Source organism: Oryctolagus cuniculus, chromosome 1, assembly GCF_964237555.1.
Source record: "Oryctolagus cuniculus chromosome 1, mOryCun1.1, whole genome shotgun sequence".
NCBI lineage: Eukaryota > Metazoa > Chordata > Mammalia > Lagomorpha > Leporidae > Oryctolagus > Oryctolagus cuniculus.
The window spans coordinates 118,225,641-118,239,305 of NC_091432.1; the positions used below are offsets into that span (position 1 = coordinate 118,225,641).

Genomic DNA, 13,665 nt, shown 5'->3' on the forward strand with positions numbered 1-13,665 from the left:
AAGGGGCCCAAGGATTTGGACCATTCTCTGCTGCTTTCCCAAGTGCATTGACAGGAGTTGGATTGAAAGTAGAGCAGCCAGGACTTGAACCATCGGTCATATAGGATGCTGGCATCACAGGTGGTGGCTTAACCTGCTTTGCTACAATGTTGGCTGGTTCCTGGCTATATAGTCTTAAGCCAGTGAAATCTGTCTTGATTACTACAGCTTTGTAGCAAGATGTTGGGAAAAGTGAGTCCTCCAACTGTGTTATTTTTCAAGATTGTTTTAACTATTCCTTTGCATCTTCATAGGAATTTTAGAATTGTACTGTCAATTTCTGTAAAGAATTCAACTGTGATGAAATTGGATTTAAATCTAAATCTCTTGACCAATTTGGGGTGCACTGCCATCTTAAAATTAGATCTTCCAATCTATAACTATTGGATGTCTTTCCATTTATCTAGGTCTTCAATTTCTTTCAATAATGTTTTCTAGAGTTAATAAAACTTATACTTCCTTTGCTAAATTTATTCCTTAATTTTTTTATTCTTTTTGATGGCATTGTCACTGGAATTTTTTCCTTTATTTTGCTTCCCAGATTGCTCATAAAAATTATGGAAATACAGCTGATTTTTGTATATTTATCTTGTATTCTACAACTTTACTGAAAGCTAATTGAGTTTTTTTAAAAAAAGATTTATTTATTTGAAAGGCAGAGTTGCAGAGAGAGTAAGAGAGAGAGAGAGAGAGCTAGAGTGAGCGAGCAAGCTGCTGGGTCGCTCCCCAAATGGCTGCAACAGCCTGAGCTATACCAGGCTGAAGCCAGGAGCCTGGAATTCCATCAAATTTTCCCACATGGGTGGCAAGGTCCAAAGTACTTGGGCCATATTCTACTGCTTTCCTAGGTGCATTAGCAGGGAGCTGAATCCAAAGTAGAGCAGCCCAGACTGCAACTGATGCTTATATGGGATGCTGGTGTTGCAGGTGGTGGCTTAACCTGCTGACCATGGTGCTAGACCTTATAATAACTTTTAAACTGAAGAAATTAAAACAAAACCTATTTTTTTATTTCTGAAAATTGCAGATCATAGCTTAATCCATAAAATGTCCAAGTAGATATACCAATCTATATGATAGCTTAGTAAAATTTGGAGAAAAATTAGCTTCAATTTCCTCTGCCACATCAGTTGATTGATATAATATTTTTAGATTCTTATACTCCAGATCCAACACCTATCAAGAGTTGTATAGATTGAAAGTGACTGTAGATTTGCGATATTAGGAGATCTGGCTTTATAGCCTGGATTCAATTCCAAGCACACTTGGGAAAGAGTAATTTCCAGTAGCCACTTTAGAAGAACTGAACTTTTGATTTATTATTTGTTCATTGTTTGTTTTTGAACATTTTGAGCATTTTCTTTTTGAACACCTTTTGTTTGGTGTAATTTTTTGGGGCTTTGTCAATTTCTTTTTATAATGCTTCCTTTTATTCTTTTCTGCTTTTTAGAATATTGGCCTTTTAGTTCTTTATCCAGTTGAGCTCAAAGTTGTGGGAGAAAAGAATTAATAAATTAAAAATTTCAAAAAAAGTTTACAAGGCTAACTTCTCATATTTTTGTTGCTTTGTGTGACTTGATTTTCTAACAGGTTTATAATCAATCAAGATCGAGCACTGAATTCCGGGCTCCCCTGGCATTTCAGTCTGGAGTAGATCAAGAAGAAGACAAGAAAGAAGTATGTAATGATAATGCTTTGGGACATCAATATTTCTGTTATGATGGTATATATGAAACTGGAAACAGTGTGTTGCTTTCTGATACACTAAGAGCTAACACCACAAATTCTGAAGAAGTTGATTGAATCATTACAAGGTGTTGGACTTCTCTTCTAAGCTCGTAGGGTTGATGTGAACTCAAAGATCTGATCTTAGTGAATTTCTCCAACTAATTATTTCTACCATGACTTATTTGAAGAAAAATTTTTAATTTATGTCTGGTTTGCCCATCCACCCTCCCTTCCTCCTTTACTCCCCCCCGTTCTCCCTCCTTCCTTCCTTTTTTTTTCCTTCCTTATCTAAACTTAGCTTGAACCCAACAGTTCTTAATCCTGACCATGCACCAATATCAGATGTGGAGTTTTTTCTCAAAATACAGATGTATAGACCCTAACTAGATATCTTGAATCAATAAGTGAAGGGAGAGATTTGGAGCATTTATACTTATAAAAGATACCACTGGTGATTCTTATACAGCCTCAATATTGAGAACTACTATTTAGACTTTTAATAATTCTTTAACAAAAAATATTATACTGCCATAGTATATGTATAGGTATGCTTTGTGTATTTTGTATCCTAAAAAGAGAATTAAATAAATCCAGAGATATGAACAGATCCCACATAGTGTAGTAGCATTTATTTTTCTGATCCTTGTTCCAATTGTGAATATGATGCCCTGATGTACTGTAAGCCCTTTTACCCTCCTCCCTGCCATTAAAAAGTTAAAGTGATTATTGTTCTGTTATAAAATACCTCTCACATTCTTTCTGTGGCCCTGCTTTTATGGTACTTACTGCTTGGGAACACAGAGTAAATATAGTATATATCTTACTTTGTCAAATATAATCATTTCCTTAAGTACTATTGACAAGGGATTATACTAAGTCCAAACTAAATTAGTATTCTGCTTTGTGGGTGAACAATGAATTGCTATGTTCTTGAAAATATAAAATTCTTGCGTGTGATATTGTCTTGAGTCACTATAGACAAAGGGAAATTAAGGACATAGTCCTATGTGACATATGGTTTTCTTATCTATAGCAAAAGAATATTTTCTTCCTTGGAAAGTTCTCTGGGAGTAGAATCTTAATAATTTTACTTCTTTTCTTTAGCGTCAAAAGCAGTACCTGAGACATAGACGACTTTTCATGGATATTGAGAGAGAGCAAGTTAAACAACAACAAAGGCAAAAAGAACAAAAGAAGAAAATTGAAAAGTAAGTTCTTTGATTCTCACTGTGAGCCTTAAATTACCAGTTAAGATGTTTTGGGAACTACATTTTAGAAATAATCAGGCAATAGTCTTTTTTTTTTTTAAAAGATTTATTTATTTATTGAAAGGCATAACAACAGAGAGATTGAAGAGGGGGTAGGGGGCAAGTATCTTCCATCTGCTGATTAACTACCCACATGGCTGCAACAGCCATGGCTGGGTCAGGCTGAAGCCAGGAGCCAGGAACTCCATCATCCTGGTCTCCTACATGGATGTCAGGAGCCAAAGCACTTGGGCTATCCTCTGCTGCCTTCCCAGGCACATTGGTAGGAAACTGGATTAGAAGCAGAGTAGCTAGTACTTGAATCAGCACTGTGATATGGGATGCCAGCACTGCAAGCAGCAGCTTTACCTGTTATGCTGTGAAGCTGGTCCTTAGTAGTTTAGTCTTTTAATTCGTATAGGAAACAACTAGTTTGATGTTGCTAGAATATGGAAAGATAGTGAACAGCTATTTTGTTTAATTTAAAAAAAAATATTTGAAAAGCAGAGTTAGAGGAGAGGGAGAGGAAGGAGGGAAGAGAGAGAAGAAGAGGGAAGGAGTGAGTGAGGGAGGGAGAGAGAGAAAGAGAGAGAGTTATTGATCTTCCATCAGCTGGTTCACTCCCCAAATGACTGCAACAGCCAGGGCTGGGCCAAGCTGAAGCCAGTAGCCCAGAGCTTCATTCTGGTCTCTCATGTGGGTACAGGGGCCCAAGTGCTTGGGCCATCCTCTGCTGCTTTCCCAGGCAGATTAGCAGGGAGCTGGATCAGAAGTGGAGCAGCCAGGATTCAAATCAGTGCCCATATGGGATGCCAGCACTGTAGAGAGGGGTTTAACGTGCTGTGCCACAGTGCCAGCCCCTGTTTAATTTTTTAAATAAATCTTATTTTTGAGAGCAGTTTTCAAGTTAATAGCAAAACTGAGCAGAAAATACAGAGTATACCTCCTGTGGCCACACATACAGCCTCCCCCACTATCAACATCCTTCTCTTATATGGACATATTATTACTCAAAATCTGTAGTTTACATTAGGGTTCCCCCGTGGTGTTGTGGCTTCTGTGGGTTGTGATAAAACATAAATGACATGTGTCTACCAGTATTACTGCCCTGAAAATCCTGTGTGCTCTACCTATTACTCCCTCCCTATCCTCAGGGCGCTAGCAAACACTTTCTTCTCTACTGTCTCCATGGTTTTGCCTTTTCCAGAATATCATATAGAGTGTTTTTTATTCATATGTGGGTGTCCAGTTGTTGTAGAACCACTTGTTGTAGAATTTTCTTCCTTGCATTGCCTTTGCTCCTTTTCCAAAGATCAGTTGACTATATTTGGATTTTTTATTCTATTCTGTTGATCTATTTGTCTTTCCCTTTATAAATATACCATCTTGATTACTGTAGCTTTATAGTAAGTTTTGAATTTGAGTAGTTTCTGCTCTCTAACTCTGCTCTTTTTTAATATTGTGATGGCTATTCTTGATCTTTTGCCTCTCCATATAAAGTTTAGACTCAGTTTGCTGGGAATTTGACTGGGGTTGTGTTGAATCTGTAGCTTAAATTGGGAAGAACTTACATCTTGACAGTATGGAGTCTTCCCATCTGTGATCATGGCGTATCTCTCCATTTATGTAGGACTCCTTGATTTCTTCCAACAGAGTCTTGTAGTTGTGTTTATGTAGCTCTTCTATATGTTTTGTAGGCTTGTAACTAAATGTTTCATTTTTTAGGGCACTAATGTAAGTGGCATTGTGTCTTTAATTCTAAATTCTACCTGTACATTGCTGCATATGGGAAAGTGACTAATTTTGTACATTAACTTTGTATCCTACAACCTAACTATGTTTGCTTATTAGTTCTAGGAGAAGTTTTTTGGAATTTTGGAATAGATGATCATGTAATCTGTGAATAATTTTATTTTTTTCTTTCTTTACCAATGTGTATACCTCTTCTTTCTTTTTTTTCATTCATTCTCTCTCTCTCTCTTTTGGTATGATTGCATTAACTTGGACTTATGGTAATTTTTCTTCTCCAATATTATTAATAAGTTTTCCTTTATCTTGGTGGTGATTATTCCTATAACAGAAGTATTCTTTAAATAAAAAAATTCTTTAAACATGCACACACGCACACATACACAGATACCCTCAATATGGCAGTCATGGCAAAGGAAATATTTACTTGGATTCTTTTAAGTGCTTTCACATGTATTTTATTTTATTTTATTTATAGTTTGTTCACGAAATCATTCAATCAAGCTTGTCCGTAACAGTTGTAGGACTGAAATAGAGTACAAATGCAGACTTAAATACCTTATATCTAAATATTTAAAAATCATAAATAAAGCAAAAATTGTTAAATGAGGAATATTCATTCACCTAGCTCAACAATATTATTTCTGCTTCATTGTTTTTTTTTTTTTTTTTTTGACAGGCAGAGTGGACAGTGAGAGAGAGAGACAGAGAGAAAGGTCTTCCTTTGCCGTTGGTTCACCCTCCAATGGCCGCCGCGGCCGGCGCATTGCGGCCGGCGCACCGCGCTGATCCAATGGCAGGAGCCAGGAGCCAGGTGCTTTTCCTGGTCTCCCATGGGGTGCAGGGCCCAAGCACCTGGGCCATCCTCCACTGCACTCCCTGGCCACAGCAGAGGGCTGGCCTGGAAGAGGGGCAACTGGGACAGAATCCGGCGCCCCGACCGGGACTAGAACCCGGTGTGCCGGCGCCGCTAGGCGGAGGATTAGCCTAGTGAGCCGCGGTGCCGGCCTCGACAATATTATTTCATAAAGACCTAGAAGGTCAGGTTCAAATTTGTAAGTACCAGAATTCTCTAAGTTACATGTAGAAATATGGCAGCATGGGGAGAGACAGCCCCTAACCTAGCTCCTTTCCTTTCCTACTATAACTCTATTTCGTACTGCAAATTATACATTATGCTGAACTCAGCCTAGATATCTAAGTTCTGTACACATGGTCTATAAGTAGCCACCTCTTAATATCCCACTGATTCTATGTACACACATCAAAGATGCAGTGTGCTCTCAGGAAAGCAAATGTGGAAAACAGAATTGTCTAAAAGATCCTGAAAACAGTCTTGAAAAGTTGAGGAAAGAATTGGGGGGGGGGGGTGGCGCTGGTGCTGTGGCATTGTGGGTAAAGCCACTGCCTACAGTGCCAGCTAGCATCACATATGGGTGCTGGTTCAAGTCCTGCATGCTCCACTTCCAACCCAGCTCTCTGCTATAGCCTGGGAAAGCAGTATAAAATGGCCCAAGTCCTTGGGCTCCTGCACCCACGTTGGTGATCTGGAAGAAGCTCCTGGCTTCAGATTGGCCCATATCTGGCCTTTGTGGCCATTTGGGGAGTGAACTAGCAGATGGAAGGCCTCTCTCTCTCTCTGCCTCCACCTCTGTAATTCTGCCTTTCAAATAAATAAATAAAAAAAATTAAAAAAAAAAGAATTCTAGGGGCATGAATACCTGGAATAGAACCTACAACAATAAACAGAGGCTTCAGATAAGCATATTCCTCTAGCTGCTCAGTCTCTGAAGCCTTTAGGAAGACAGGTCTCCAGAGGCAAGCCAAAGAGAGACTACTACAAAAGCGTGTCCTTTGGAGGTGCATATTTGGCCTAGCAGTTAAGACAGCAGTTAGAGTGCTTTCTTCCCACGTTAGAGGGCCTGAGTTCAAGTCCTGGCTCTACTCCTGATCCCTGCTTCCTGCTCTGTGCATTCTAGAAGGCAGCAGGTTTAAGTAGTTGGGCCCCATCACACACATGGGAGACCTGGTTCATGTTTTTGTTTCCCAGTTTCAACCGTGGCCAAAGCCCAGCCATTGCAAGCATTTGGGGAATGAATGGAAGCTCTCTTTCTTTTGCTATTTCTCTCTCTCTGTGCCTCTCAAATTAAATCTTAAAAAGAAATTTAAAATGAGCATCCCAAGGTAGGAACTCCCCTTTAATCCAATTAAGAGTGACTTTTCACTTATTCAGAAAACATTCATTTAGCATTTTCTACATCACAGACATTATTTTAATTGATATAAAGATAAGTAAAATATAGTCCCTTTTCTTGAATAACTCAATCAAGTTGGGGAAAGAAGCTAACAAACCAATATATGCAGGTAAGTAATATGATTAGTACTATTGCAGAAATAAGTCTTCCAAGAGCACAAACGAAGGGATCACTGGTTGTGTCTGGAGAATTAGAGAAATTACTACATTTCATTTGGGCCTAGGTGGACAAAATATGTGTTGGGGACAGGGATAAGGATGGTGAATTAAAAAAAAAAAAATCAAGATAAGCCAAGTGAGAGTAGAAGGAAGTAGCAGTGTTTCTTCTGAGTTTTACAGTTTACAAAAGCATTTATATATTATCTTGTTAGGTACTTATCAACAACAAAGCAAACAATCATTGATAACGTATTGCTAAGCCATGTACTATATGCTGATATATGTGGTAGGATAAGTTTGAATATGCTATTTGTTAGCTATGTAAACTTAAGTGAGTTACTTCACCTCTGAGCCTCAATCTCCTTAATTATAAGATGGAAGTTATAATACCTGTCTTCCAGTTTATTGGTAGAATGGAGACATATGTAACATATTTTCCATTTTATAAAATCACAATAAAAATTATCTGTAACTACCATGATGTTGATAGTCTCCTGTGGCCAGGGAGTGCAGTGGAGGATGGCCCAAGTACTTGTGCCCTGTACCCCATGGGAGACCAGGATAAGTACCTAGCTCCTGCCATCGGATCAGCGCGGTGCGCAGGCCGCAGCGCGCCGGCCGCGGCGGCCATTGGAGGGTGAACCAACGGCAAAGGAAGACCTTTCTCTCTGTCTCTCTCTCTCACTGTCCACTCTGCCTGTCAAAAAAAAAAAAATTAAAAAAAAAAAAAAGATAGTGATGGAAGGGTAGGAGTGCTGGTGGTGGTGGGGATGATTAATAGAATGAACATTAATGGAGGCCAGACAAATGGAAAAGAAGACAAAGTTTTTATAATGATAAAAATGAGGGGGCCTGCAATAAAGGGGGCAGCAAATAAAGCTGCTGCCTGCACTGCTGGCATCCCATATGCGCACTGGTTTGAGTCCTGGCTGCTCCAGCTCTCTGCTATGACCTGGGAAGGCAGTGGAAGATGGCCCAGGTCCTTGGGCCACTGCACCTGCATGGGAAACCCAGAAGAAGTTCTGGCTCCTGGTTTTGGATCGGTGTAGCTCTGGCCATTGCGGCCATCTGGGGGGTGGAACAGCAGATGGAAAACCTCTCTGTGTGTATCTCCCTCTTTCTGTCTGCAATTCTCAAGTAAATAAATCTTTAAAAAAAATGATGTAAGGATAGTCTGGGGAGACCAAGAAAGGCTTTGTAGGTAAGTTAATACTCAACTTTGATCTTAATAAATTTGAGTGTTCCAGGTGGCCAAGAAATTTAGCATGAAAGCTTAAGATATGCCTGAGAAATACTGTGAAAAGTGAGGTGGTCTTGGCAGAAGTGACAGAGGGGCTATAACAAAACTGTTGAAAGATTTTAAGACATGAGACTTATGGTTTGATTTGTTTCTTATATGTCTGGGAGTAGAATGCAGAATAGTTTGAAGAATAAGGAAAAGTAAGGCAAAGCGCGAGTTAAGAAGTTATTACAGGAAGAGTTAGGGGAAAAAAGGCAGAGAAAACTCGACACAAATTAAAGGGACACTGTGGGCCTACATGGAGGGTGTGGACATGCACAACTCAGGACCCCAGCAGCTCTGGAATGAGGGGAGACCAGTCTGCAGCAGCCCAAACCACTGGCAATAAAACTGTGGGAAGAGCCAAGCGGGAATCTGGAATGGAGCCCTGTCGGGAACAGTGTTCCTGCCAAACTAGAGGAGAAAAAAAAAATAGGGAGGGGGAGCTCATTTCTCTTTTCCCGACCACCCTGCAACTGGCATCCTATAACAAGCTGATAAAGGGCGGGCGCCATTTTGGATATACATTAACAGCTGCACCAGCTCATGTCCGTGTGCCCAGCAACCAGCCAAGTGGAGATGTCTGAGTCCAGCAGGGAGAACTGCCAGGGGGCTGGGTGCTCGTGACTGTGGAAGACTTGTGTGCTGGGTCTGTGAAAACACTATGGCTGCATGGGCAGTCTCAGAGTGTGACTAGGACTTTGGGCAGTCACTATGGGAGGTTCCACATGCTCAGGACTCCCTGATTCCCTGGTGAGGGTCGTTGCTACTGAATTTGTGCTTACACCAAGGACTGCACAGATTCTTTGGTTCTTGTGGCAGTGTGGATGAATATTATACAGACTGGATCTACTGCCCAGGCACTGGTCTCTGAGCAGAGGAGGTGAGCTGAAACTACACCAATAGAGCTAAACAAACCTACCCTCTGATTTAAAAAAAAAAAAAAAAAAAAAAAAAAGAGAGAGATTTGCCATGCCCAATCTGAACGTCACCTTGGACACTCCCTCCACCCTGGAGCACTGAACAGAGCTCCCTGAACACACCCACCACAGGCCTCTAAGTATGCACTGAGAAAGCAGACACTCCACTGATCCACAGAAGCACAGTCCAGAGATTAAAGCCATCACAGGGGAAAAACAAACAAACAAACAAAAAAACAAAAACAAAGAAGAAACCAATGAGTATCTCCACAAATGCTGAATAATAAACTCGATAATTCAAGAAACAAGAATAGGAGACAACATGACACCCCCAAAAGAACACAATTTAATACTAAAATGTGATGATGAAGAGATTGAAGAAATGCCAGATTGAATTTAAAAAATTGATCATAGGATTACTTAGAAGTAACCAGAAGCAAAGTCACAAACTCATGAAATCTGTACATGGCATGAGAGAAAATTTCTCCCATGAAATTGAGATCTTAAGGAGAAATCAAAATGAAATCTTAGAAATGAAGAATTTGGGGCTGGCGCTGTGGTGCAGTAGGTTAATTCTTTGCCTGTGGTGCTGGCATCCCATATGGATGCCAGTTCTAGTCCTGGCTGCTTCTCTTCCAATCCAGCTCTCTGCTGTGGCCTGAGAAAGCAGTAGAAGATGGCCCAAGTGCTTGGGCCCCTGCACCCACATGGGAGACCAGGAAGATGCACCTGGATCCTGGCTTCAGATTGACACAGCTCCGGCCAATGTGGCCAGCTGGGGAGTGAACCAACGGAAGGAAGACCTTTCTCTGTCTTTCCCTCTCACTGTCCATAACTCTACCTCTCAAATAAATAAATAATAATAAAATCTTAAAAAAAAAAAGAAATGAAGAATTTAATAGAACAAATAAAAAATGCAGTGGAAAGCCTTAACACCAGAATTGGTGAAGCAGAAGAAAGAATATCAGACTTAGAAGACAAATCCCAGGAAATGTTACAGTCAGACAAAAAAAAAGAAGAAGAAATTAGAAAACTAAAAAACACTGTTGGAGATCTATAGGATACTATCAAATATATGTGTCTTGGAAGTTCCTGAAGGCATGGAAAGAGAGAAATAATTAGAAGGCCTTTTTAGTGAAATAATAACAGAAAACATCCCTAATTTGGAGAAAGAAGTACAGCAAGCACATAGAATTCCTAATAGACATGACCAGAAAAGATCTTCACCTTGACACTTTGTAGTCACAAACTCTCCACAGTAAAACATAAAGAAAAGATTCTAAAACGTGCAGGAGAGAGTTTATGAGTTTTCATTATATATTTTGACATGAATTTGGACCAGTCAAAGGCTACTGCTGGGAACAGAGAACTAAGCTGTACTTTTGTTGGTCTTAAGGAACTGAAGTAACAAAGTGGCAGACTCAGAGAGTCTCAAACACTTGATTGGTTTTCTCCTCAAAACATTTCTGAAGTCTAAAAGGCTAAAAGACTGGGTAGAAATTTCTATCTGTAAAGTGGATTAGGCATCTATTAGTCTATGGTGCAGAGGAGATACAGAGTTCAGGACTCGCTGAGTTGGAAGAAAGATTCAAGGAGTAAATCTACATAATTTCAGTTGAAATCCATGAAGAATATACATTAAAAAGATGATTTAACTAGCTGTAGATTAAACCTACCTAAACTGCAAAGCAGCCTTGATTCTTCTGAATTTTGGATTGGATTAAGCCAATGAATGTGGTGTGGCTGGCATCCCATGTGGGTGCCAGTTCGAGTCTTGGCTGCTCCACTTCTGATCCAGCTCCTGCTAATGGCCTGGGAAAGCAGTAGAAGATGGTGCAAGTCCTTGGCCCCTGCCCCCAAAATGAGAGACCCAGATTAGACTCCTGGCTGGTGAAAGACTCTCTCTCTCTCTCTCTCTCTCTCTCTCTCTCTATATATATATATATATATATATATATATATATCCCCCTCTCTCCCCCTCCTTCCTACCCTCCTTCCCCCCCATCTTTGTACCTTTGCCTTTCAAATAAATAAAATAAATCTTTTTTAAAAAGACAATAAGGCCGGCACCGCGGCTCAACAGGCTAATCCTCCACCTAGCGGTGCTGGCACACCGGGTTCTAGTCCCAGTCGGGGCGCCGGATTCTGTCCCGGTTGCCCCCCTTCCAGGCCAGCTCTCTGCTATGGCCCGGGAGTGCAGTGGAGGATGGCCCAAGTGCTTGGGCCCTGCACCCATGGGAGACCAGGAGAAGCACCTGGCTCCTGCCTTCAGATCAGCGCGGTGCGCCGGCCGCAGTGTGCCGGCCGTGGTGGCCATTGGAGGGTGAACCAACAGCAAAAGGAAGACCTTTCTCTCTGTCTCTCTCTCTCACTGTCCACTCTGCCTGTCAAAAAACAAAACAAAACAAAAAGACAATGAATGCTGCACTCTCTGACAGAGAAGTGTGAACTCTCTGTGGTTATAGATAACATTAATTAGAGCCTCTAAAAAATGTAAAGCAATATTCAAAATGCAATCAAAATTGTTCAACTATATGAAAAATAGACCAGATGGCCAAAAGCTAAGAGAAAGAACCAATAATAGAAGCAGACTCACAGATGACACAGATATTGGTGTTAGCAAAGACTTTAAAATAATTCATTAATATGCTCAATAGAGGAAGAGATGTATAAAGAGGTGAAAATATGGAGAATTTCTATGGAGAATTGGAATCTGTAAAATAGAAATAAAATAGATATTCTGAAATTGAAAAATATAATTTTAAAATAAGAACTCAATTTTTATACAATGAGGAGCCACCTCAGACTCACTAGAATAAATTAGGCAGAAAGAGAACACAAACTTAGCAAGTACAGATATTGACGAGAATGCAGAACAACTGTAACTAATATATTGATAGCATTAAGTGGAAAAAAGCACAGTCTTTTTGGAAAGCTGTTTAGTATCTTATACTGTTAAACATAAGCCTACCCTATGACCTGATAATTTTATACCTAGCTATTTACTTAAGAAAAATGAAAACTTAAAAAATACCAAATGATGACAGAATATATTCCTTCCGAACATCTTTGGAATAGTTTCCAAAATTAGTTATATTCTGGGTTATTTTTTAGAGTATGTTCTCTGACTATAGTTACATTAAGCTAGAAATCATTGAGCAGTACATTTCTAAAGAATTCTGGGTCAAGGTTAAAATTACATTGGGAATTGGGGAATACCAAGAATAACAATGAAGGCAAAACATATCAAAACTTGTAAGAAACAACTAAAATAGGAGCCGGCACCGCGGCTCACTAGGCTAATCCTCTGCCTGCGGCGCCAGCACACCAGGTTCTAGTCCCGGTCGGGACGCCCGATTCTGTCCCAGTTGCCCCTCTTCCAGGCCAGCTCTCTGCTATGGCCCGGGAGTGCAGTGGAGGATGGCCCAAGTGCTTGGGCCCTGCACCCGCATGGGAGACCAGGAGAAGTACCTGGCTCCTGGCTTCAGATCAGCGGGATGCGCCGGCCATTGGCGGGTGAACCAACGGCAAAGGAAGACCTTTCTCTCTGTCTCTCTCTCACTGTCCACTCTGCCTGTCAAAAAAAAAAGGGGGGGGGAACCAAAGCCAATCTTTTAGCCTTCCATTTTTAGAAGCTTAGAAAAACTACAAATAAAAAAAAAGAAGTCTTCAGAATAAGTGTAAGTGCTGAAATTAATGAAATAGAAAATATGCACAACAAAGAAAACCAATAAAGCCAAAGTTAATTTTTTTAAAATGTAGTTTTGCTAGGAACATCTCACTTTTACTAATCAATACAAAAGAAAAGAGAGAAAGCATGGTCTGCCAGTATTAGGAAAGGGAAAAGAATCAATACTAAAGAGCCTGCAGACATTAAGTGATAAGAAGAAGGTATTCCAAATAACTTAGCACTAAAAAAATTGATATTTTGATGAAGTAGACAAAGCTCCTTTTTAAAAAACAGCTGAAATGGATGCAAGAAAAATTTAAAAATATGAATATTCTTGTATCACTTGGAGGAATTAAATCAGTTTTGTTAAATCCGCTCCATGGGACCAGCGCTGTGGTGTAATAGGTAAAGCTGCCGCCTGCAGTGCCAGCATCCCAAATGGGCACAACAAGTCCCAGCTGCTCCAGTGATTAAAATACTGCCTGGGATACCTATTTTCCATATCAGTGTGCCTGGGTTCACCTCCTGGCACCATTCTCCATTCCAGCTTCCTCTAACGCAAGCCCTGGGAAGCCATAGGTTATGGCTCAGGTAGTTGGGTCCCTGCCACTCAAGTTGGA

The 13,665-nt window shown here is 40.4% G+C and overlaps 1 protein-coding gene across 12 annotated transcripts in view; it reads left to right on the plus strand.

Annotated features, from left to right (window-relative positions):
* Positions 1–13,665, plus strand: part of CCDC15 (coiled-coil domain containing 15) — an 80,933-nt gene that overhangs the window by 48,344 nt on the left and 18,924 nt on the right. For all 12 annotated transcript variants that reach the window (XM_070047877.1, XM_051848421.2, XM_051848399.2 and 9 more), the window contains 2 exons: positions 1,630–1,716; positions 2,872–2,975. In XM_070047877.1, the coding sequence (XP_069903978.1) occupies positions 1,630–1,716; positions 2,872–2,975 (191 nt within the window). The remainder of the gene's footprint in view (positions 1–1,629; positions 1,717–2,871; positions 2,976–13,665) is intronic.